Consider the following 26,749-nt stretch of genomic DNA (forward strand, 5'->3'; position numbering starts at 1 on the left):
TTCCAATGAACACCCAGGATTGATCTCCTCTAGAATGGACTGGTTGGATCTCCTTGCAGTCCAAGGGACTCTCAAGAGTCTTCTCCAGCACCACAGTTCAAAAGCATCAATTCTTCGGCCATCAGCTTTCTTCACAGTCCAACTCTCACATCCATACATGACCACAGGAAAAACCATTGTGTTCTGCGTATTCTTGCCACCTCTTCTTAATCTCTTCTGCTTCTGTTAGGTCCTTGCCATTCCTGTCCTTTATTGTGCCCATCTTTGCATGAAATGTTCCCTTGGTAGCTCTAATTTTCTTGAAGAGATCTCTAGTCTTTCCCATTCTATTGTTTTCCTCTTTTTTTTTTTTTTTTTGCATTATTCACTTAAGAAAGCTTTATTATCTCTCCTTGCTATCCTCTGGAACTCTGCATTCAGTTGGGTGTATGTTTCTCTTTCTCCTTTGCCTTTTGCCCCTCTTCTTTTCTCAGCTATTTGGAGGTGCTGAGAAGCCCTCCTCAGACAACCACTTTTCCTTCTTGCATTTCTTTTTCTTGGGGATGGTTTTGGTCACTGCCTCCTATACAATGTTACGAGCCTCTGCCCATAGTCCTTCAGGTACTGTGTCTACCAAATCTAATTCCCTAAATCTATCATCACTTCCACTGTATAATCATAAGAGACTTGATTTAGGTCATACCTGAATGGTCTAGTGGTCTACTTTCTTCAATTTAGGCCTGAATTTTGTAATAAGGAGCTCATGATATGAACCACAGTCAGCTCCAGGTCTTGTTTTTGCTGACTATGGCTAACAGGAAGAGATCAGAGCTCCACCCATCAGCAGAAAATTGAATTAAAGATTTACTGAGCACGGTCCTGCCCACCAGAGCAAGACCCAATTTTCCCCACAGCCAGTCCTTCCCATCAGGAGGCTTGCACAAGCCTCTTATCCTCATCCATCAGAAAGCAGACAGAAGAAGCAGGAACTACAATCCCACAGACTCCAGAATGAATACCACAATCACCAAAAACTAATCAAACTGATCACATGGATCACAGCCTTGTGTAACTCAATGAAGCTATGAGCCTTGCCTTGCAGGGCCACTGAAGACAGATGGGTCATAGAGGAGAGTTCTGACAAAACGTGGTCAGCTGGAGAAGGAAATGGCAAACCACTCCAGTATTCTTGCCTTGAAAACCCCATGGACAGTATGAAAAGGCAAAAAGATATGACAGCGGAAGATGAGCCCTCCAGGTCAGTAGGTATCCAATATGCTCCAGAAAGAACGAAGAGGCTGGGCCAAAATGGAAACAATATTTGGTTGTGGATGTTCTTGATGGTGAAAGCAAATCTGATGCTGTAAAGAACGATATTGCATAGGAACATGGAATGTTAGGTCCATGAATCAAGGTAAATTGGACATGGTTAAGCAAGAGATGGCAAGAACGAACACTGATATTTTAGGAATCAGTGGATTAAAATGGACTGAATGGGCACATTTAATTCAGATGATCTTTTTATCTACTACTGTGGGCAAGAATTCCTTAGAAGAAATGTAATAGCCCTCATAGCCAACAAAAGAGTCCAAAATGCAGTACTTGGGTGCAATCTCAAAAATGACTGAAAGATCTCTATTCATTTCCAAGGCAAACCATTCAATATCACAGTAATCCAAGTCTACGCCCCAACCACTAATGTTGAAGAAGCTTAAATTGACTGGTTCTATGAAGACCTACAAGACCTTCTAGAACTAACACCAAAAAAAAGATGTTCTCTTCATCATAAGGGATTAGAATGCAAAAGTAAAAAGTCAAGAGAAACCTGGAGTACCCGGCAAGTTGGTCTTGGAGTACAAAATGAATCATGGAAAAGGCTAACAGAGTTTTGCCAAGAGAACACACCGGTCATAGCAAACACCTTCTTCCAACAACACAAGAGATGACTCTGCATATAGACATCACCAGATAGTCAATACCGAAATCTGATTATATTCTTTGCAGCCGAAGATGGAGAAGCCCTATAAAATTAGCAAAGCAAGACCTGGAGCTGACTGTGGCTCAGATCATGAGCTCTTTATTGCAGTAATTTCTCATAGCAAACTTCATTTCTTCACATTACAAGGCTTGGTGAAGGGGTAATTCATAAGGTCAATGATAAAACGAATACATTTTTCTCAAGTATAACCTCTGGGAAATTATTGATAAGAAGCAAGCTTTTGAGTTCAAGGATCCTGATACACAAGCAACTCCCCCAAAAGTCCACATTTAAGTGCCTGCTTAAGCCCCCGAGAAGGGCTTATAAAATAGACCAATCCAGTTTGCTCCTCTTTGTTTTCAGATATCCTAGTTAGAGAGATCATTTAAGGGATTCAGTTCAGTTCAGTTCAGTCGCTCAGTCGTGTCCGACTCTCTGTGACCCCATGAATCACAGCACGCCAGGCCTCCCTGTCCATCACCAACTCCCGGAGTTCACTCAAACTCATGTCCACAGAGTTGGTGATGCCATCCAGCCATCTCATTCTCTGTCGTCCCCGTCTCCTCCCACCCCCAACCTTTCCCAGCATCAGAGTCTTTTCCAGTGAGTCAACTCGTCGCATGAGGTGGCCAAAGTATTGCAGTTTCAGCTTCAGCATCAGTCCTTCCAATGAACACCCAGGACTGATCTCCTTTAGAATGGACTGGTTGGATCTCCTTGCAGTACAAGGGACTCTCAAGAGTCTTCTCCAGCACCACAGTTCAAAAGCATCAATTCTTCGGCGATCAGCTTTCTTCACAGTCCAACTCTCACATCCATGCATGACCATGGGAAAAACTATAGCCTCGACTAGACGGACTTTTGTTGGCAAAGTAATGTCTCTGCTTTTTAATATATTATCAAGGTTGGTCATAGCTTTCCTTCCAAGGAGTAAGTGTCTTTTAATTTCATGGCTGCAATCAGCATCTGCAGTGATTTTGGAGCCCAAAAAAAGAAAGTCTGACACTGTTTCCACTATTTCCCCATCTATTTCCCATGAAGTGATGGACCAGATGCCATGATCTTTGTTTTCTGAATGTTGAGATTCAAGCCAACCTTTTCACTCTCCTCTTTCACTTTCATCAAGAGGCTTTTGAGTTCCTCTTCACTTTCTGCCATAAGGGTGGTGTCATCTGCATATCTGAGGTTATTGATATTTCTCCCGGCAATCTTGATTTCAGCTTGTGCTTCTTCCAGCCCAGCGTTCCTCATGATGTACTCTGCTATAAGTTAAATAAGAAAGGTGACAATATACAGCCTTGACGTACTCCTTTTCCTATTTGGAACCAATCTGTTGTTCCATGTACAGTTCCTGACCTGCATACAGGTTTCTCAAGAGGCAGGTCAGGTGGTCTGGTATTTCCATCTCTTTCAGAATTTTCCACAGTTTATTGTGATCCACACAGTCAAAGGCTTTGGCATAGTCAATGAAGCAGAAATAGATGTTTTTCTGGAACTCTCTTGCTTTCTCCATGATCCAGCGGATGTTGGCAATCTGATCTCTGGTGCCTCTGCCTTTTCTAAAACCTGCTTGAACATCTGGGAGTTCACGGTTCACATGAAAGGGATTCAGTTAGCTGCTAAAATACTTATGAAGTGCCTAATATATGTTCCAGACAGTGTTCGAGGGGCTTGGGATACAGGATGAATAAGTCAAGCAACTTCTACCCTCCTGGAACTCAAATTCTAGTCAAGGTGACAGGCAGTAGACAAGTGAATATCCAACACAATGTCATAGTTGGTAAGTGATCAGCAGGAAATAAAGCATAGAAAGAGTTTGCAGAGTGATGATGGGGTGCTATCTGGGAAGTGGTGATGGGGAAAGACATCCAAGAAGAACCCTGAATGAGGCAGGGAGGGTACTGTGATTGACAGCCATTGATGCAACCAATACACAGCAAGTGCAAAGGCCCTAAGCCAGGAGAACATAGATCCCCAAGGAGCTACAAGGAAGCCACTAGCTGGCTTTTCTAAATGATTCTCTAATAAGGAAAACAGAACCACCACCAACAACAACAACAGCTAATATTGGTTGTGTATTTATTATGTACCTGGCACCATGCGAACCTCCCTCATGTGGACAAATCATCTGATTCAATCTTCATAAGCAGGAGCTATTAGTACTATTATCATTTTGCAGACAGGAAACTGTGGCCCAGAAGTTAAATAACCTACACAGAGTTATTAATAATCTGACAAGATATACCAGGAGAGCCCACATTTTTAACAAGTTGCCATAGGGCATATTTTACACTGAAAGATAAATCAAGTCCTTCCATTCAGCCATAATATTCAAGAATAAAAAAGTTAAGGTCAATAATGAGAACTTCAAGTGATCTTTCAATAAAAGGTTGTCATGCCTAATAGTCCAGCCAGCTTTCTGGAGTGGAGAAAACTTTCTCTTCCTTCAAGTACAGAGACTCAAGTTGGAATTTCTGCAGAAAAATATAGGAGGAACTACAAAACCATTCCTTTGAAGTCTTTGAAAAGTCTTTTCATAGTTGTTTGGTTTTATCTTGGGCTGTTTTCATAATTCATTTTCTATCTAACTATATAGGTCAACTCTAAACAGAAAGAAGTGTTTCCTTAGGGGAAAAAGTCAAGGTAAATAAAATTAAAACACCCTGGAACAGCCCTATCTTTTGTTTGCTTGTTTCCTTTTCTTTACTGTGGTAAAATATATATTACATAACATTTACCATCTTAACCATTTTTAAGTGTACAGTGCAGTGATATTAAATACCACACAATATTGTGCAACCATCACCCTCATAATCCTTTCATCTTGTAAAACTTAAACTCTGTATTCACTAAACAATAACTCTCCATTCACCCCTCCTTCTAGACCGTGGCAGTTACCATTGTATTTTCTGTCTTTATGATTTTGATTATTCTAAGCACCTCATATAAGTGCAATCACACAGTATTTGTACTTTTGTGACCGGCTTATTTCACTCAGTATAGCGTCCTCAAGGCTCACCCATGTTGTAGCATATATCAGAACTTCCCTCCTTTTTAAGTCTGAGTAACATTCCATTGTAAGAATAGTACCGCATTTCGCTTATTCATTTATCCACCAATGGGCACTTGCATTGCTTCCACATTTTGGCAACTGTGAATAATGCTACAAACAGGGGTGTACAAATGTGACTTCAAGACCTTGCTTTCAACACTGAAACATACACATTACCATATGTATAATAGGTAGCCAGTGGGAATTTTCTGTAGGATGCAGGGAGCTCAAACCTAGTGCTCTGTGAGCAGCCTAGAGGGGTGGAATGCATTGGGAGGTTGGAGAGAGGCTCCAGAGGGAGGGGACATATATATATACCTATGGCTGATTCATGGTGATATATGGCAGAAACCAACATAATATTATAAGGCAATTATCCTCCAATTAAAAATAATTTAATTGATAAAAAAAAGATCTTGCTTTCAATTCTTTTGGATACATACCTGGCAATAGAATTGCTGGGTTATATGGTAATTCTACTTTTAGTTTTTTGAGGGCCCTCCATACTCTTTTTCCATAGTGACTGTACAGTCTTAAATTCCAACCAATAGTGCACAGGATTCCAGTTTCTCTATTTCCTTGTCAATATTTATTGTTTTCCGTTTTTCTAATAATGGCCATCCTAATGAGTGTGAGATTGCTTTTCACTGTGGTTTTGATTTGCATTTCTCTAATGATTAGTGATGTTGAGAATCTTTTCATGTACCTGTTGGCCATTCATGTATCTTCTTTGGAGAAAAGTCCATTCAAGTTGTTTGCCCGTTTTTGAATCAGGTTGTTCTTTTGGTGGTGGCTGTTGTTGAGTTTTGTGAGTTCTCTCTACATTCTAAATATTAATTCCTTATCAGATATATGATTTTAAAATATTTTCTTCCAGCACAGTAGCCATGCAATGCTATCCTTCTCAGGAGAGCTTCATGCTCCCAATATCTTTCTTCTTCCTCTCTCCACTCTGCCATCAAAACCTTTGCTTACAGCATACTTGCATACATTGTTGCTGCATGAAAGTAGGTCTCAGTTCAGTTCAGCTCAGTTCAGTTGCTCAGTCGTGTCCGACTCTCCGCAACCCCATGAATCACAGCACGCCAGGCCTCCCTGTCCATCACCAATTCCCGGAGTTCACTCAAACTCATGTCCATTGAGTCGGTGATGCCATCCAGCCATCTCATTCTCTGTCATCCCCTTCTCCTCCCGCCCCCAATCCTTCCCTAGAGGCTAATAAAACTCTAGCCTCTCTAGAGAATAATTTAGCAATAATAATCAAAGCTCCTAAAAAAGGTGCTTACTTTTGGAGCCATCTATTTCAGTTCAAGTAATTATTCTTACAGAGAAAATCAGATATGTATGCAAAGACATATGAGCAAGGATGCTTTTCATAATATATCTTATAAATGAAAGAAAACTAGAATGTCCAAACAACTATGGTTAAATCATGGTTTGGCGCATTCACAGAAAGGACTAACACAGAGTCATTTAAATGTGTGCAAAAGAACTTGGTGCAATGACAAAGATATTCCCAATGTGGTTTTAAAGGAAGAGAGCAGGCCCAGTTTTTTGTTGTTTTTTTTTTTTAAATCTTTGTATATGGATAGGAAAAATTCTAAAAGGATGAATGAATCATATTTTTTAAAAGTTTAAGTATTTTCTTTTTCCACAATAGCAAAGTATTACTTATACAATAAAAAAATAGATAGGTTTTCCTTGGGGTAAGTGTCCCCTCTCCAGTCAAGCCTCCAATTGATAGAGGCCAGTCTTTCCCTGGGACAAATTGGGATGGTTACTCTGTGCAAGTGAACCCATATTTTTATTTTGTGCTAATAACCTCTTTCATGTGCAAGGAATCAAGAGTCTAGAAATTTTATGTTGAAAATTGTGAGGACTTTAGCTGTGACAGAAATCCACGTGGGAGAGAATTCAGTGGCACAGCTGAATCTAGATGCTCCAGCCACATCCTCCTCCAGACTCAGGCCCCTTCCTTGGTCTCTCAGCGCTGCTTGCCTCTGCGGTCACTTCTCCTGCAGGCTCTTCACACAGTGAAGAGATGATGGTTGCACAGTGAGATGGTGGTTGATAGCCTAGTCTCTTAGCAGGTTATCAAGCTGCTCTGTCGCAACAGCTCCTAGCCGAATCCCAGAATGGAGTTTCACTAGGTGTGACTGGCCTTCCCCTGCTTATCACGAACTAACCCCTGTAGCCAGGGGAATGCAATACTTGAGTGTCCATGTTCCTGAATGAATTGCATCCAAGCTGTCTCAGGCCAGAGGGGAAGGGGGAAACTGTACAACTCTAGATTTTTGTATGCTTTGTTTACACCAAGATGTTTCTCTTTGGGGGCGCCTCATTTGCCTCAGGTCAGTTCACTACTGACAAAGGGATAACTGTACAGATTCTCATTGTTCTTTGCAGGATCTCCGATTTTTAACCTTTGCAAAGCCACAAAGGCAGCTGCTGGAGCAACTTTGCATTGTATTGTTCATCAAATAATGTTAATGATTGATGACCTCTGTGATTCTCAGTTGTCACAACGGAAGGGGAATTGATGTTGGAAGGAAGGGAAGACTACATGCCACGCTGGTGTCTAGGCTGAGTTAGACAGAATAAAATAAAACAAATGGGCAGAAGGCATGACACCAGGCGCTTATTTAGACAGAATAAATATTCAGTGGATTTATCTGGTCTCTGCCTCCTAAATCATTAAAGAAATTTCAGTCATTTTGGCCCATGAGAAACTCATATGAACATCACAAAAGAACAGTTTTCTCTGTCAGTTGGTATCTACTGCTTCCAATATTTCATAAGCAGAAGGGCACCATTGATGTGGTAGTTTGGCTTATCACCGAACACACTTCTGAAAGGAGACTATAAGAGGACCAGATTTCATTCACAATATCCAAATTGATTTTTTTAAAACTCTAGTTTTGCATGTTGAAACAATCTGGCTTTCTAACCATTAATGTAGTATTTTGAAAGAAGAAAGAAGAAAATGTCTGCTTCTACAGAAGAACTTAATATCTAGAAGTAATTATCGGAACCTATTTATAATGCTGATTATGTCATCACAACTCTCAAGAATGGTTTACTACAAATAGTTCTTCATACCATGTGACATTTATGTTCATGTGGGCAGTTTAAAAATATTTCATGAATGTCTGGATGGTTTTATGACAACAAATGAGGGTGTCAGATTTCTGGATTTTAAAACTTCCCAGCAAGATGATAACCTTAACCCTGTATACGAGACAGCAAAAGAGACATAGGTGAATAGAACAGTCTTGAGGACTCTGTGGGAGAGGGTGAAGGTGGGATGATTTGGGAGAATGGCATTGTAGCATGTATATTATAATATGTGAAATGAATCACCAGTCCAGGTTCGACACATGATACAGGATGTTTGGGGCTGGTGCACGGGGATGACCTGGAGGGAGGATTTGGGAAAGAGGGAGGTGGGAGGGGGGTTCAAGAAGGGGAATACATGTACACCCGGGGCAGATTCATGCCAATGTATGGCAAAACCAACCAATATATTAATGTAAAGTAATTAGCTTCCAATTAAAAAAAAAAGAATATTATTCAGACTTAAAAAAGGGAGGAAGTTCTGACACATGCTATAATATAGATGAAACTTGAGGACATTTTGCCAAGTGAAATAAGCCAAAAGTATAAATTCTGTGTGACTCCACTTTTACATGAGGTTCTTAGAGTACTCATAGAGACAGAAAGTAGAAAGTGGTTGCCAGAGGCTTGGAGAGGGAAAAATAGGAAGTTAATAGATACAGAATTTCAGTTTAGAAAGATGAATGGTAGTGATGATTGCAAAACAATGCAACTGTACTTAATGCCACTGAACTGTACGCAAAATTGGTTAAAATGGTAAATCTTATGTATACTGTACTACACACAAAAACTTTTTACTTCCTATAGTGGGAGACTAAATTTTACCTTCAGAGTGTTTAAGGAAGTAAAGGTTTTTGTTAATTTTAAGAAAAAATTAATATTAAATATGGTAAAAACTAGATCCCCACCAGGTCAAAACTGCTGGCCCTATACCCATAGACCCTAGACCAGCTGGAGTTGAAAAACTGATGATGGAGATTCCTGAAATACCACCCTGTCACCTCACTGTCTACCACTCAGAAAACTGTCTATGAGCTGATTAGGTTCCCTGAGACTTTCACCTCTAACACTGTCTCTATAAATATTTCCCAGGGAGTTCGGGTCTTTTGAGCATTAGCTGCCCATTCCCCTTGCTCAGAACCCTGCAATAAATACTGTACTTTCCTTCACCACAACCCAGTGCCAGTAGATTGGTTTTGCTGTGCGTCTGGTGAGCAGACCTGAGTTTGGATTAGTAACACTCCCCCTCTAAAATCAAGAACAAGACAAGGATGCCCACTCTCACTATTTTTATTCAACATAGTATTAGAAGTCCTAATCCAAGCAACTACGCAAGAAAAAGAAATAAAAGACATTCAAATTGGAAAGAATGAAGTAAAACTGCCACAATATGAGGATGGCATAATTTTATATATAGAAAATCCTTAAGATGCTACCAAAAAAATCATTAAAAATAATAAATGAATACAGTAAAGTTACAGGGTACAAAATCAATATACAAAAATCTATTGCATTTCTACATGCAAACAATTAGGTAGCAGGAAGAGAAATTAAGAAAATAATCCCATTTTAGGTCACAACAAAAAGAATAAAATATCTTGGAATAAATTTAACTAAAGAGGCAAAAGATTTGTACACTAAAAACTATAAGATATTGTTGAAAGAAATTGAATAATACACAAATAAATGGACAGATATTTCATGCTTATGGATTGGAAGCATTAACATTGTTAAAAATGTCAATATTACCTATGCAGACAGATTCAATATGATCCTTATCAAAATTCCAAGGACATTTTTCACAGAAATAGAATTTAAAATTCTAAAATTTATATGGAATCACAAAAGACTCCAAATAACCAAAGCAATCCTGAGAAAAATGAACAAAGCTGATTTCAAGCTATATTACAAAGTTATAGTAATCAAAACAGCATGGTATTGGCAGAAAGATAGTTACACAGATCAACGGAACATAAATGAGAGCCCAGAAATAAAACCACACATATATGGATAACAAATTTACAATAGAGGAGCAAAGAACATCCAGTGGAGAAAGGATAGTCTCTTCAATAAACGTTGTTGGGAAAACTGAACAGCCACATGTGAAAAAATGAAAGTAGTCCAATATTCACCACAAACAAAAATCAACTCAAAATGAACTAAATACTTGAATGAATGTGAGATTTGAAATATTAAAACTCCTAGAAAAAAATATAGGAAGTATGATCTTTGACTTTGGTCTTAGCAATATATTTCTGGATATGTCTCCTCAGGCAAGGGAGACAAAAGAAAAAAAAAATGGTACTACATCAAACTAAAAAGCTTTTGCTCAGAGAAGGAAACCATCAACAAAACAAAAAGACAATCTGCTGAATGAGAGATGGTGTTTGCAAATCATATGTCTGATAAGGGGTTAATATCCAAAATATACAAAGAACTTACACAATTCAACAACAACAACAGCAAAACTCTTCTTAAAAAGACAGAAGAGATGAATAGATATTTTACAAAGAAGACATAAATATGGTCAATAGGCTCATGAAAAGATGTTCAGCATCCTTGTTATAATGGCTATCATCAATAAGTCAAGAAATAATGAGTGTTGATAAGGATGTGGAGAAAAGGGAAACATTGTGCGCTATTGGTGGGAATGTAAACTGGTGAAACCACTGTGGAAAACATTATGGAGATCCCTCAAAAAAATAAAAAAGAACTATCATATGACCCAGCTATTCCACCTCTGGGTAATTATCCAAAGAATATAAAAACACTAATCTGAATATATATATATATATATATATATATATATATATATATATACACCTCTATTTTCACCACAGCATTGTTCAAAATAGCCAAGATAGGGAAACAAAATGAGTGCCCATCAATGGATGAATGGGTAAGGATGTAATAAACACACACAATGAAATATTACTCAGTCACACAAAAAAAGAAATCCTGCCACTTGCAACAACATGGTTAGACCTTGAGGGTATTACGCTAAGTAAGATGGAGAAAGACAAATTCTGTACAATTTCACTTATATGTGGAATATAAAAAAACGAAACAAACCAAAACATAAACTAAATGAACCACACTAAACCAATATGGAGATATAGATTACCAGAGGGGAAGAGGCTGGGGGAGGGTGAGATGGGTAAAGGAGATCAACTGTAGGGTGATGGATGGAAACAAAATTTCTGTTGGTGAGCATGCTGTAGTGCATACAAGGCAGGAATATGTCCTACACATGAAATCTAAAAAGTGTTATAAACTAAAGTTACCTCAATAAAAAGTAAATTTTAAAAAGGTTGCAGGGTAGTTTTAGTGACAATTGTGAAATAAGTTTTGGTAGAAATTCTAAATCACTCTTTAAGACCTGTTTTACAGAGAATCCTATTTCCAAGGTCTGGATGTTAGCTATCCTAACCTGTGTTTCAAATTCATCTACAGGTTTTCCCTTGAGTCCTTCACAGTACACAAATTCCCCATCAGACGAAATGCCAAAATTGCACATGACGCTTACCAGATAGGCTCTCCAGAAGGACTGAATACAGAGTGCCGCTTCCGATTCTGTCAGCAGGAGGGAGAGTGGGATTGCCGGCCGTGGGCTGAAAGGCAATAAAATGGTCATAAGCCCATGAGAATCTGTCTTACAGCCTCAGCAGAGCCTTTGACAACATAATGGCCTCTCTGATTAAGTGCCTCATCCAGTCCCATTCTTAGAAAGCAACAATGTCATTTTTCATAGAAAAGTTTAGGCTTGAGTTAGCATTTCTTTGTTTTAAAATCTTGGATGGAATTTTTTTTTTTTTTACCCAGCATTCTCTTAAATCACTATTAGCCTGCTCTGCTTTGAAGGGCTCAGGTTGGAAAGCTGCGTGCTGCTGCTGCTGGTAAGTCGCTTTAGTCGGGTCCGACTCTGTGTGACCCCATAGACAGCAACCCACCAGGCTCCTCTGTCCCTGGGATACTCCAGGCAAGAATACTGGAGTGGGTTGCCATTGCCTTCTCCAGGAAAGCTGCATATGTCATCATAAAGTAAAAGAAAAAGCAGAAGCCACCTTTAGATATAGCATCATGACTGAGATGTAACAAAGGGCTCTTTTTTGGAGATAAATTAAGTAGCTCATTTCTTTCCTGAAATATTGCAGTTTTCTCTGATTGGTGTACATTCTGGTTTAATGTGGCTTAAAGTCAAGCACATTTTAAAGCTAAGTTCTGCTATTACATCTTAATGAGCAATAAAATATCTCAAGTACCGTGTAAATTGACAGTGTCTGCTCTTGTGGGATTCTATGATTATGATGGGATTTCTGATCATGGATACCACATTTAAAATGACTAAATGCTCTTTTTTTGTTGTTTATTTCCTAAAAGCTGTTAAGAGATTACTAACTGCTGACAAGATTTTACAAGTCTGATTTAATTCTGATTCCTTATGTTTCCCCAAAGCACTGCTGTCTCTGAAAGACCAAAAGACAAGACTTTTCAGATATAATGCAAAGAAATAAATCCCTGAAAGAATGTTGGCGACATGGAGGCTGCTCTCCGGGCAGGATCCCCAGAAATGACTTTGCATGTGGGGGATCCCCGAGAGTCTTGGCTGCAAGGCTCTCCCTAATGACAGCCATCACTTGAGTTTACAGCCTCTCTCACTGTGTACGGAGAGAGGTTGACTACCCTGCTCAGGGTCACACAGCTTGTAAGTGGTCTCATCAGCATCTGGATCCAGACTCACCCAATTCCCTAAGCCCAGGCTTCCCTCACAATTTGTGCTGACACCAGCCCTCCGCTGGGCCACCGCTTGCAGATGTCCAGCCCGACAGACTCCAGAGCTAACAGGCAACAATGCACAATTCTCTAGGATCTGGGGTTTTATTTCCCACTACACTCAGACTTAAAAACAACAACAAAAAATTCCACCATTGATACAGTATATTTGTGTGAATTAATGAATACTCTTTTGGATTACTCCAAAATCAAAGAAATCAAAGCCAGAAAGAACCTGAGGGGTGATCAGGACCATTTCATTGCCAGGTCCTGGGTCTCCAGCTGGGCGGGTCTTTCCTAAGAGACCAAGGAAAGGAGAGTCTACTTCTTTGGAGAGAGAATTACAACCTCCAAATGATAGTGCTGTTAGAAACCTTTCCCTAATGTTGTGCTTTTATTTGCTTTTTTGTTTGTTCTGTTTTTTGTAACCACTTTTTTTGCCTAATATCTAGTTTTCTGGGCTTTAAGAGAGCATTTGTGTTTTTCTGGAGGCACATGGTTTCCCTGCTTTCCCATTAAATGTCTCTCCTGGTACATTGCCCTTATTCTGTAAATCTCAGTTGAGTGACACCAGCAAAGAACATCCTTGAAGGAATTTTCCTGAACTAATTAAAAGCAAACAGCTTCTGGAGAAACCTTGATGTTTCTGAGGAGACCTTGGTGGGCTGGCAGTGACTTTGTGAGAATAATGCTATCGTGCATCAATGCCAGCTGACATGTGCTCAGAGCACCCTGACTCCCCACCCACCAGCCTTGCTCCTTGGCTCCAACCAGAGGGGCCCTTTTCATCTCTTCCAATGTGCCCTCCCACCTCAGGGCCTTGGCAGAGGGGCTTTCTTCTGTCTCCAATATCCTCTTACTTCCAGCCAGATCACTGCATACAGTTGTGCAAGCTGTTCTCTGCTCAAGCACTCCCAGCAGATGGGCCAGAGGGCCCTGAAACCCCAGCACATGCTCCACCACTTCTGTTCTGGGGCAGAGGCCCTTTTTTTCTAACGTGCTCAAAGGCGCGTTGGGGCTGAGACCTCTTTCTCCCAGTTTACTCATATTCTTCTTTCTTCTGAACGCCACTCAGATGTTATGAAACGATGTGCTTTGATTAGATCAGGGCCACTGTATAATTTTCCTTCCTAGTCCTTGGCCCAATTTGGAGATATAAATCTGTGTGATTGTCTAATTAACACCCTAATCCTCAACTGGACTGAAAGCTCCATGAGAGCAGAAACTGGGCCTGCGTTTGCTCCTCTGGCATTTCCAGCAGTTGGGAGCACGTCTGGCACACAGTAGACACTCAATAAATCTTCGTGGGATGGGCCTCTGCCTGGCCCAGTGCAGTAAGCACTCACCACGCGCTGTTTCATTAAATCCTCACAACGTTAATAATGAGCTGCTGTTGTCTTTCTTTTAGATTGAAGAAACTCAGGCATAGAGGGATGACATGGGTCGTTCAAGGTCACTGACCCTTTCCTGCTGAGAATTTAAACTGCCCAGGAAAGTGGTCACAGAACAGGGAAGGACACAGTCCACAGAACAGGGAAGGACAACTCAAAGTTCTTTCACGTGGAATTCAGGGAATTCACATGGAATTCTAGCAGCTGTGCGTGTTCAACAGAGGAAAGCACAGCCATTTGCCTGGAAGGAAAAAAAAAAATGAGCGTGGAGAAGTCGTAATCATTGAAAATGCTCTCTTGATTAATTCTTACAGCAATAACTTGGCAGGTGTTCATTTGCCTGATGCGCCACAGAGAAATCCAGTGTCAGGACAGCAGAACAAAGTGGAGTGTGTCATGAGTCTCTGAGGGGAGGCTTGCGGGGCCTTTCTGTGGAGCTGCAATTCTCCTGCTTTCGGTATGTTTCTCTGTACTGATATCACGAAATCCTCAAAGTATCCATATCCCCGTTTTGGAATAGCCGTAGGACAGGAGAGGAGATGGAGAATCTAGGGACACGACAGGCCCGGGTCACTCCAACAAAGGGCTTCCGCTAGTAATGAGACCCCAAATCACTCTGCATCACAATGGCATCTCCAAAAAGCGAAATGAGATTTCTACTAGGCTTTTAAGCGGTAATGTGAGGCCACCTTTAATGACACCCTGGCTTTCATGGTGAAATAATGGGGCTCTGTCTAGTTCTTGATGAAAGTGAAAGAGGAGAGTGAAAAAGTTGGCTTACAACTCAACATTCAGAAAACTAAGATCATGGCATCCGGTCCCATCACTTCATGTCAAATAGATGAGTAAACAATGGAAACAGTGACTGACTTTATTTTTGGGGGCTCCAAAATAACTGCAGAGGGTGACCACAGCCATGAAATTAAAAGACGCTTGATCCTTGGAAGAAAAGCTATGACCAACCTAGACAGATATTAAAAAGCAGAGACATTTCTTTGCCAACAAAGGTCTGTCTAGTCAAAGCGATGGTTTTACCAGTAGTCCTGTATGGATGTCAGAGTTGGACTATAAAGAAAGCTGAGTACCGAAGAATTAATGCTTTTGAACTGTGGTGTTGAAGAAGATTCTTGAGAGTCCCTTCGACTGCAAGGAGATCCAACCAGTCCATCCTAAAGGAAATCAGTGCTGACTATTCACTGGAAGGACTGATGCTGAAGCTGAAGCTCCAATACTTTGGCCACCTGATGCGAAGAACCAACTCATTGGAAAAGACCCTGATGTTGGGAAAGATTGAAGGTGGAAGGAAAAGGGGACAACAGAGGATGAGATGGTTGGATGGCATCACCAACATGATGGACATGAGTTTGAGTAAATTCCAGGAGCTGATGAAGGACAGGGAAGCCTGGTGTGCTGCAGTCCATGAGGTCGCAAAGAGTCAGACACAACTGAGTGACTGAACTGAACTGTCTAGTTCCCAAACCAAGAATAAGTATGAATCAGGGCGGGGGTGGGAGGAGAAGGGGACGACGGAGAATGAGATGGCTGGATGGCATCACCGACTCTGTGGACATGAGTTTGAGTGTACTCCGGGAGTTGGTGATGGACAGGGAGGCCTGGCGTGCTGTGATTCATGGGGTCGCGGAGAGTCGGACACGACTGAGCAACTGAACTGAACTGAACTGAGGGCAGATGAAGAGAACTTAATCTTTGGAGAGAAGTCCCTAGGAATTATTAGTCATTTCAGCAGCCCAGCTCAAAAGGATAGAAGCCATGCCAAGCCCTTTTCTCTCTCTTGGAATCAGTGCAACTGGCTTCGGGTCAAATAAAAATTGAGATCGAGTAGAGGCAACTGCTCATCTTTGGGGAACTGGGGAGGGGAGGGGAAAGAGTGTCAATCCCAGGAGAAGGCAGCTGAGGCTCCCAGGGGCTTAAACTGGACACTCCACCTCCACCCCCGAGCAAACAGGTTTGAGCATTCCAATGGCGCGACAGTACCACCGAGTGTTTTCAAGAATTGTCTTATTGGTAGTGCGCATTTGGCAGGTCCTCTGTTTTTTTTTCCCTCAAAAAATTAATTAAATTTTTTAAACTTAATCTATTAACCTGAATTAAATCAATTTGAATCACAATTGATTCTGTAATTTTGAGAAGGAGCAAGAATTTATTCTTCTGACTATATACACGTGTATGTATAAATATACACATGTGCATGCACACACACACACACAATTCTTCCCCTGCTCCCCACAATTTTTGGAGGATTAGTAAAATATTTCAGGACCTAGAGAAGTTATAGCATACTCACAAAATGCACAAGAGAATCTGAAAATTTAGTCTTTTTTAATTTCTCCATCCAGTTGCAAGATGAAGGTTACCATCTGAAATGGCATTTATGGTCTATGGCCACACCACTCTACATGCACCCGATCTGGTCTGAAATGGCATTTATGAAGACGAAAGCAGAAAGGAGAACGGCTTGCTTTATATTGAAAACTGAATCTTGAAATCCAAATTTGTTCCACTTTTCATTAGGTAAAAGATTAAGTTGTTTTCATGTAACATGAAAGAACAAGCTAGATGCAAAGCCATTTACAAAATGACACAGGCCCTAAGTCAACCATCATTCATAAAACCTTTCACCAATTCATAGGGCTGGCATTTGAAAACCTCTACTCATGGTATTCAGCAAAGGAGATTACCCAGTCCCTGCCCTCAGCCTTAACTGGTTTCCCAAACATTCTGTGTTGGAGGCATCACCATCTTGAGTAATGAACCTCAAATATTTGGAATAAGTACACTAGAGTAGTGGTCCCCAATTTTTTTGGGGACCAGAGACTGGTTTCGTGGATGGCAATTTTTCCATGGGTCAGGGGTAAGAGGTGGTTTGACTCAAGTGCATTACCTTTATTGGGCACTTTATTTCTATTATTATTACATCAGCTCCACTTCAGATTAGTGATTAGTAATGCCTCCAGGCATTAGATCCTGGAGGTTGGGGACCCCTGCAGTAGAAGTTATCTGGAATGGGACTTCCAGACTAGTCATTAGGTCAGAATCGCCTAGGATTCTTTTAATCCAGCCTTCCATGACACGAGGAATGGCTCCAAGAAACCTCTTGCTTACCCGCCCACCAACTCCACTCTGAGAGACCAACAAAACAGTTATTTCCCAGCATCGGGCTGAATCATTCTCCCACATAAACACAGGGTCAAGTCCCACTTTACCAACCCCGTCATTGGAAGCCACAGAAGGGTCCAGTCAACAGTGCTCCCTAAACAATACACTGCAAGACCTCGTGCTCACCCTTGGGCTGCAGGTTCAACCATCTTCAAAACCAGGGCTGGTTATTTTATGCTGCTGATAAATATGCCCAGATTGCTGTGTTATTTAGTCTCTTCGTAACTGAGTACATGTTTTCTCTAAACTGGTTCCAGGATAACCTTAAGGAGGCCTGCCTCTCCCCAGTGTCCTTCCTGCTCCAGGGGCGTCTGGGGGGAGCAGACCACCTCCTTCCTCACCTCTTCCAAACTTCTCACAGCGGCTCTGAACATGTTTTGTGCCATAATCCCTTTACGTTTTGGAAATTTGGATTTCTTCTCTGAATAATATTTTAAAAAATACAATGGTAAATACATAAGATTTTTAAGCAAACCAATTACATTAAAATACAGTTATCAAAATGGGATTCCCAGATGGTGCAGTGGTAAAGAACCAGCCTACCAATGCAGGAGACACAGAGGACACAGTTTCAGTCTCTGGGTTGGGAAGATCCCCTGGAGGGGGAAATGGCCACCCACTCCAGTATTCTTGCCTGGAAAATCCATGGACAGAGGAGCCTGGTGGGCTGTACTCCATGAGGGTGCAGAGAGTCTAACACGATTGAGTGACTGAACACGACAACAACAGTTATCAAAATCTTTTTTAAAACTGTTGGCAAAATACTAATGTACTTGCTTCTAAATCATACTGTAAATAAAAGAGCTAATAGCAGTTCCGTTAACTAATATAATTTGAAAAAAGAGACAAGTGTAAATGATAGTTCAAGATCACTGTAACAACCATAGCGGGATGTGAAAACTCTGATTGTTGCTGTTAGAGACAAAGTTACAGTTACTGTGGATACTATTGAAGTTTGTGTCCCACATTCATAAGTAAAAGAGAGGCTAAATTTCAGTTAGAAACCAGTGAAAATAAAGAGGTAATTTCCCTATCTTCCAAGGTCAAGGACCCCTGAATCACAGACAATTGTGGCTGGAGCCGGGAACCGGGGAAGATAAAGACTCAGGATTTAAAAATAAACAAGATGAACCCAAACAGTGAAATTAGACTATCTAAAAACAGTGACTAGGAAGTTATGGAATTTGGCCAAAAGGTTATTAAAGGGCTACTTCCTAGATGGAAGAGAGATTCAATGTAATATGGTGATATCGTTACTGGAGGAAAAAAAAGAAAAAAAGGTTTCAAGTTTTTATTCCCAGTAAGTTGTGATTCTTTAGTAAACCCATTAACTTTCAATATCTAACTCTAATTCTCCCCAAAGCATTTCAGTAAATGGTTTCCCATTCAGCTACTTGCTTGGGCCTGAAATCTCCAAGTCATTCTTGCCTTAGCTCTCTGTCTCCCCGCATCCAACATCAAAATAGATCCCAAATCTGACCTCTTCTCACCTTCTCCACTGCAAGCCACAATCATCTCCTGCCTGCAAGCGCCTGCTCACTGGCCTCCCTGTTTGCACTAGTAGTGCAGACCTTTGGTCAACTCCCCATCCAGCTGGCAGGGTGATCTTTTTCAAACATAAATTGGATTACCTCACTCTTCTGCTCAGAACCCTCCAATGGTTTCCTATCACACTCAAAAGAAAGAAAAATCCAAACTCTTCATCATGGCATCCGAGGCCCCACCAAAGAGGCAGCCTCGCTAGCCTCTTTGTCTTCGTGTCCTGCCATTCTCTCGGCCTCCCTCGCCTCTTCGTGCCTCACTGGCCATGTTCCTGTCTTTGGGACTTTGCAGTGGCTGTTCCCTCTGCCTGGAACTCTTCCTTCCAGTCTTCATAAAGTTGGCTCCCTCCGGGTGTAAATTCAGGTGCCAATGTCACCTCCTTGGAGCAGCGAGCTTCCCTGCCTTCCCTAAAAACACTAGTACCTCTTACCCCAGGCCTCTGACTCTCAATCCACTTACTGGGCTTTATGTTTCTTCAAAGCACTTGGGTCTTCTTTACATTATACAACGTGTTTATTTGTGAGTTTGGTTATTGTCTGTCCTTACAAGGCAAATTCCACAGGAGCCAAGACTTTCTGTCTCTTGTACCTGTGGTACATTGTATCTATGGTACCTAGAAAAAGTGCCTGGAGAAAGGTAGGCATTCAATAAGCATTTTTGAGTGAATAAATATTATTATAGGTAAGAAAATAGAGGACTTCCCTTAATGTCGGAATGTACGTGGCAGAGCTGAGGTTAAATGCAGATGCTCTGTCTTTCTCTTGCCTGGTCACGCTTCTCCCTGTGTTTCATCTTGCCAAAGCAGCGCAATCTCTTAAGATTAAGGATAAGATAAAAGCTATCATTCTCTGAATACCTACCGTGAGCCCTCTGCAGTGAGAATCTCTTTCATTTTTATTTGCCTTTCATACCCTCCCCCTTCTTGTGGTATCAGCCCTCAGATTTTGTTCTCACTGCTCCCCACCCCGTGTCAGGGTGTTGTAACATGGGTTATGGTGCCTGGCCCTCCCTGGGCCGTGTGTGCATCTGAAACCCAGGCTGAGCCAAGCAGATGCCCTTTCCCTGGAGCTGGAATCTTGCGTGGAATGTCAAAGACTAGAGGGGTCTATGCACCCTGGGTCCCTAAACCTGCTCCTTAGGCCAGATCCTTGCATTTCCTTTTATGTCTGTGGGTTATCTTTGTACCTTCAATACATACCCTTTTTCTCAAGTAGCCTTTAACTTTCCATTGCTTGCAACAAAAAAAACTCTGATGCCATCTTTAACTGTCACAGCAACCCTATGATGTAGGTTTTATTACCATCCCCATAGTACAGAAGAGAGGAGTAAGGTCCAGGGATGTGAAGGGATAGCTCCAGGTCACCTAACATCATACATTATGTTGGCTGCATAAAGGTCCTAAGATGTCCACCTCCAATCCCCAGACTCTGTGAATATATATACATACATACATGTATATATATATACTCCCTTATATGGCAAAAAAGGCTTTGAAGTTGTGATTAAATGAATGGTTTTGAGATTATCCTGGATTATCTAGGTGGGCCTAATGATATAATCACAAGGGTCCTTATGAGAGGGAAGCAGATGGAAATACTCCTACAGAAGCAGGCCCCATGACAACAGGAACAAGAGGTCAGAGCGATGCAGGGAAAGGGTCAGGAGCCTTCCAGGATACAGGCGGCCTCCAGACACCAGAAAAGACAAGGAACGCATTCTCCCCTAGAGTCTCGAGACGGGACCAGCCTTGTCAACACAGACCTGAGCCCTGTGAAACTGATTTTGGCCTTCTAGCCTCCAGAACTGTAAGAAGATAAATCTGTGCTGCTTTAAGCCACCAAGGTGGTGGTAATTTACTAAACAGTCCTAGGAAACTAATACTCCAACTACTAAACGTCAGAGCTCAGACTGGAACCCAGAGGTGTCTGCCAGGCTGCCTCATACAGGTTCCCTGAGCTTGTCCCCAGAGAGCCACACAGAAACGACAGGAAGAAGGAGAGGAGGCAGACTGTGTGCCCCAGGGAAAGGGCCACCACTGCAACACACCTCCAGTGAGAGGGAGGCACTCAGAATGTCCCAAATTCAGGAAGCAGCTCTTTCCTTCCTGTTTGAAGACCAAAGTTAACATAAAGAGCAAAAAAAAAAAAAAGATTAATTATCAGGATACTCTGGCCTTTGGAATTACTCAGGCAGAAATCTTCTATAAGACAAAATGAATCTAAAGGATTTTTTTCCTTTCGACAGGGCATGACAACAAATTTTCTGCCCGGCTACCATCTAACTATAATCTTTAGCACAGATTTCCTGTGCCATTTCCTGTGCCGTTCTGAAGGCATGAGCGTTTTGGGGTCTCACTGAAAGACCTCCGTGGAGTATCTTTCCCACAAGGGAGACCCTTCCCAGGGAACAGCGAGACCATTCACGTTCGGATGCAAACAGCAAGAGGTTTATTCAGATACACAGGTACCTGGGGCGACAAAGTCTCTCGGTGGACTTGCGCGCCCAACGGCTGGAGCAGGGGGTTTTTATGGGGTCGGGATGCAGAAAGCGCGGGTACAGAAGCGAGAAGCTTGGTTACAGGGTTTTCATTGGTTGGTTTAAAAGAAAACCAAATATAGCGGGGACAGGTTCCAGGATACATAAGCACCTATTTCTGTTCAAAAGGTCAAGCTGGCAGAAGCTCATTGGCCAGTTTATACATGCACGGAAGCTCATTGGCCAGCTTATACGCGCGCGGTTTTTAGGGGGGGGGGGGTTTCCCTCTTTTTCTGATTGGCTCGACTTTTGGCGCCGGCGGGACTTTTCTTGGGAGGAGTTTCTTAATTCTTGGCGCCGGCGGGATCTTCTTAGGGAGGAGTCTGTGACTCAAGTTTGTGTGTCGCAATCCCCTCCTCCCTCTAGGGGCTTTTTGAGACCTGGCCCAAGAAAGTCAAATTATGGATTTCTCATCACAAAACGCTTAAGCTCAGCACAGACCATCATACAAACGCAGGTGCTTGTCCTCAAATGGCACAGTGACTCTTCTGTTTTCATCTCGGGTTTTGGTCATAAGATACCTTTCACCGACCTGAAAGTATTGAGGATTTTTCTTTTCTTTTATCCAACGGTAGAACTTAGCTGAAAAGAGATTTTGTCCAAAGCAAACTTTTCTTTTCTCTTCTATAACATAATCTTTGTTTCATTGAAGGTCTCAGTTTTAATGATGTTTTTCATGAGCCTTTTCCCCAGGGACACAGGGCCAGAGAGGCAGCAGTGTGCTTTTTGTTCTTTGTATTTATTTAGCGATTGATTTGTGCAAGCAAACGGGACTAATACTTTTGGTCAAAATAAAAAGCTAAATGTTTCCTCTTCTTAGTATGATAGCAGACAATTTCACTGTTTCTTATGGGCTGGTTAAGTCAGGACTACATTCAACAAAAGAGGACAGCACTGGGTTCACAAACAGGAGCAAGGAAAACATGAGAAATGATGTAATCTGCCGCTGCTGAAAGGTGGGGATGAAGATTCCCCCCTCAGGCTGATTGGAACGTGCAGATTGTTTTATTTCTCCAAACTATTACTCGTTTCCCTGCTTTTCCATTCACCTGTGGTTTTTCCCCGAAATGGGTGGTGTCGACTCCCTATAACACCGACATTGAGCTTGCTCATGGGCCCTGTATTGAACAATGAAGTGTGAGCAGAAGTAATATTGGCCTGGGTTGCTCGTTGCCCTTCTCCCTCTGCCATGGGACTGAGGAAGGTGCTGTTCCTCCTTCCTGAGCCCCAGAATGAAAAGAGACTTGGAGCAGGGCCAAAGGGGGCACAGAGCCAACAAAACAGGGTGAAGAATAGATCTTTATTGTCATAAGGTATCGAGAGGTAAGGGTTGTTTGTTACTGCAGCAAAACCTAGAAAGAGCTGACTAATATGGAATACAAGAGGGTAGCTGGGTATATATCATGTAGGAGAACACATCAGGGCTCTTTCAAGCGCAAGTATCATAACCCTTACTCAGAATGGCTTAAGCAAAAACAGAAAAAAGGTGGGGTAGTATTTATCTTCAAAAAGGAAAAGAAAAAAGGTATTTATTAATTCACTTTACTAATAGGGGTAGAGTTGGCTTTAGATGAGGTCAGAGAGGTTCGAAACAATGCCATGGGGTCTCAGACTCTGGCTGCCTTTCAGTTCTGCTGTTGCTGCTGCTGCTGCTAAGTCACTTCAGTCGTGTCCGACTCTGTGTGACCCCATAGACGGAAGCCCACCAGGCTCCCCCATCCCTGGGATTCTCCAGGCAAGAACACTGGAGTGGGTTGCCATTTCCTTCTCCAATGTGTGAAAGTGAAAAGTGAAAGTGAAGTCGCTCAGTCGTGTCCGACCCTTAGCGACCCCAAGGACTGCAGCCTACCAGGCTCCTCCATCCATAGGATTTTCCAGGCAAGAGTACTGGAGTGGCAGTTCTGCTGTTACCCCAGCACAGTTTCTTTAGATAATCGCCCTCAGCTGCTCAAGGTTTATAACAAAGTTCTATTGCAGCCATGAAATTAAAAGATGCTTACTCCTTGGAAGGAAAGTTATGACCAACCTAGACAGTATATTAAAAAGCAAGACATTACTTTGCCAACAAAGATCCGTCTAGTCAAGGCTATGGTTTTTCCAGTGGTCATGTATGGATGTGAGAGTTGGACTGTGAAGAAAGCTGATCGCTGAAGAATTGATGCTTTTGAACCGTGGTGCTGGAGAAGACTCTTGAGAGTCCCTTGGACTGCAAGGAGATCCAACCAGTCCATCCTAAAGGAGATCAGTCCTGGGTGTTCATTGGAAGGACTGATGCTAAAGCTGAAACTCCAATACTTTGGCCACCTCATGCGACGAGTTGACTCACTGGAAAAGACTCTGATGCTGGGAGGGGTTGGGGGCAGGAGGAGAAGGGGATGACAGAGAATGAGATGGCTGGATGGCATCACCGACTCGATGGACATGAGTTTGAGTGAACTCCGGGAGTTCGTGATGGACAAAGAGGCCTGGTGGTGCTGTGATTCATGGGGTCGCAAAGTCGGACACGACTGAGCGACTGAACTGAACTGAATGTTTATACAAAATAGCTATGTAAAAGTGCAGACCATAAAGCAGAGAGTCATGGAAAAGAAATAAGTAGCTGAAAAGGGATGGGCAGAGGGAAGAGTGTGTTCAATTATTGGAGAAGGAAATGGCAACCCACTCCAGTGTTCTTGCCTGGAGAATCCCAGGGACGGCGGAGCCTCGTGGGCTGCCGTCTATGGGGTCGCACAGGGTCGGACACGACTGAAGTGACTTAGCAGCAGCAGCAGCATGGGATAAGGACCCATCATTTATGTGATAAGCAATAGGCAGCTGCTGGTCCGCTGGTGACAAATGATCGCGACCTCCCAGCTGTGATCTGACAATATGATGATGTCGAGCCTCAAAGACAGCTGGACTTGGTAGAATTTATTTTAAGAAGAACATTAAAATAAACCCAAATTCATATTTTAGATGGCTCCCTCGGCTGGTAGTTAAGATTATTTGAGGCAATGAATGCTAGGTCACATAATATATACAAAGGAGCGACGTCTGACACAGGGGCTGACTCTAAAATGAGCACATAAGATGAAAACCACACTTAGCCAAAACTTTCCCTTGACACACCTTAAATTACCCATAAAAAGACATGGCATCTTTCCAGGGGTCTCAGGTAGCCTGTGTTTTCCATCTTAGTACTGATCACTAAGTACCAGGTGACAGGCAGAAGGGAGGAGTAATTAGTCGTGCTCCAACAAGCACTGACTCTGGAGCCAGGCAGCCTGGGTCCGAATCCTACCCCTGCTATTTCCTAGCTTTCGACCTTGGGAAGTAGCTTACATCGCTGTGCCTCTGCTTTTTCTCTGATATACGGCTGCTGCCGGCACAGCTGGAACCCATGGGTTATCCAGTGTTTCCTTACATATCTCGCCCTCCCTTACAGCTGTTTCGAGGCCTTGCTCTGTGAGGAGAGGCGAGAAGATTAAGAACTAGGGTGGTTCCTCCATTCTTTTCTTCTTTTTGTTTTAGTGACTTCAAAAACGAGATGTTCCAAATAGCTATTAATTTATAAGAGGCTGTCCAACCTGTATCAGTCTTTGCATAAGTATGAAATAAACTGTTATTTCTGCTACTGTTTGTAACTGCAACCTAGTCTAGGCTAACTTGATTAACACAGTGGGTAAATAATAGTTCCCACTTTGCAGGGTTGTCACGAGAGTTAAATCAGGTAATATTTATATACTGTTCAGAAAAGTACCTGAGTAAATAGCAGGGCTTGCCTGGTGGCTCAGACAGTAAAGAAACTGTCTGCAAAGCGAGAGACTTGGGTTTGACCCTCGGGTGAGGAAGATCCCCTGGAGAAGGGAATGGCTACCCACGCCAGTATTCTTGCCTGGAAAATTCCATGGACATTGGAGACTGGTGGGCTATAGTCCATGGGGTCGCAATGAGTTGGACATGACTGAGCGGCTAACACTTTCACTTCACTTCAAACACTATATATACTGGCAACCCATTCCAGTATTCTTGCCTGGAAAATTCCATGGACAGAGGAGCCTAACAGGCTACAGTCTGTGGGGCCACAAAGAGTCTGACACGACTGAGCACACACCTAAACACTACATAAATGCTTGATTGGTAGGTAGGTAGGTTATGTAGGCAGACAGACAGACACAGAAGGAAGCAGTTGCCGTACAGGCTGCTCATATGCTAAGTGTCACATAAAGCTGAAGACAACCAAGGAAAGAGCTAAATCCTGTGTCCCATTTTACGCTTCACCTCCAGAGTAAACGCAGGGGAAACTGCCTGCATTTTTAAAAGATCTTATCTCTCTCTATTTCTCTCCCTATCTCTCCTTCCGCCAAAAGCACATTGAATTAGCATAAATAAGTCCATATACATTGCAATTCCAACTATGCATAAAATCAGTCCGTGAAGACAAATTGACCATGTTAGTCTGTGTCATGGTTCCATGACACATAGTAGGCATCCAGTAAATGGTAGCCAGCCAATTTATGAATATGCCTGCTTCATGATTTTAGAGCACAATTAAGCATATAATAAATATTAGTTGAATAGATAAGCAAATAAATTAAAAATAAATCCCTTCAAATAACTGAAATGTACCCATTCATATATGTGTCATTAGTGGGGAAAGATGTATTTCCTTAATAGCTGGCACCAGAATTTCTCTTAGGTAAGGAACTAGCTTTGTTTCGATGAAAGACCATTTTACAGATAGAAAAACTGAGGCTCTGAAAGCTTAAGTCATGTGTGCTGAGTCACACAGTTGGAAATGGTAGAGCATGGTTTAGTATGCAGAACTGTGATTCCAGAGCCCAGGGTCCCAACCCCTTCCCTGCACTATCTCCACTCTGACTTCCAGACCATTACTACTCCACCCTTGACAGCTCCTGGATTTCACATGCATCTTCTTCAACCCACCACACAAGCCTCTCAGATGCTTCATTATGCATACTGATGACACCTCCAACACCAAGGCCTCCAGGCCATGTGATTCCATGACCCCCATCTTCCTTTGTGACAGTCACCCAACAGAACGGTCACATCTTAGAATGGGTCATTCCTAAAGACCGTCACATCTCAACTTCCCAAATTCCTGATCTGATCATAACCTCCTCTGTCCTTTCATCTTTCCCACCCAGTCACTTCTATTTATATTGTATGTCGCCCCTGCATGAGACTATGACTTGGGTTATTGGTGTC

General features: G+C 42.1%; 1 protein-coding gene across 2 annotated transcripts in view; it reads right to left on the bottom strand.

The window, feature by feature from the left end:
• IQCK (IQ motif containing K) overlaps window positions 1–26,749 on the bottom strand; it is a 148,859-nt gene that overhangs the window by 65,911 nt on the left and 56,199 nt on the right. For both annotated transcript variants that reach the window (XM_055409593.2, XM_055409592.2), the window contains one exon: window positions 11,650–11,734. In XM_055409593.2, the coding sequence (XP_055265568.1) occupies window positions 11,650–11,734 (85 nt within the window). The remainder of the gene's footprint in view (window positions 1–11,649; window positions 11,735–26,749) is intronic.

The sequence above is a fragment of the Moschus berezovskii genome, chromosome 27 (genome assembly GCF_049115385.1).
Source record: "Moschus berezovskii isolate FMDL1 chromosome 27, NW_MosBer_1.0, whole genome shotgun sequence".
Lineage (NCBI taxonomy): Eukaryota > Metazoa > Chordata > Mammalia > Artiodactyla > Moschidae > Moschus > Moschus berezovskii.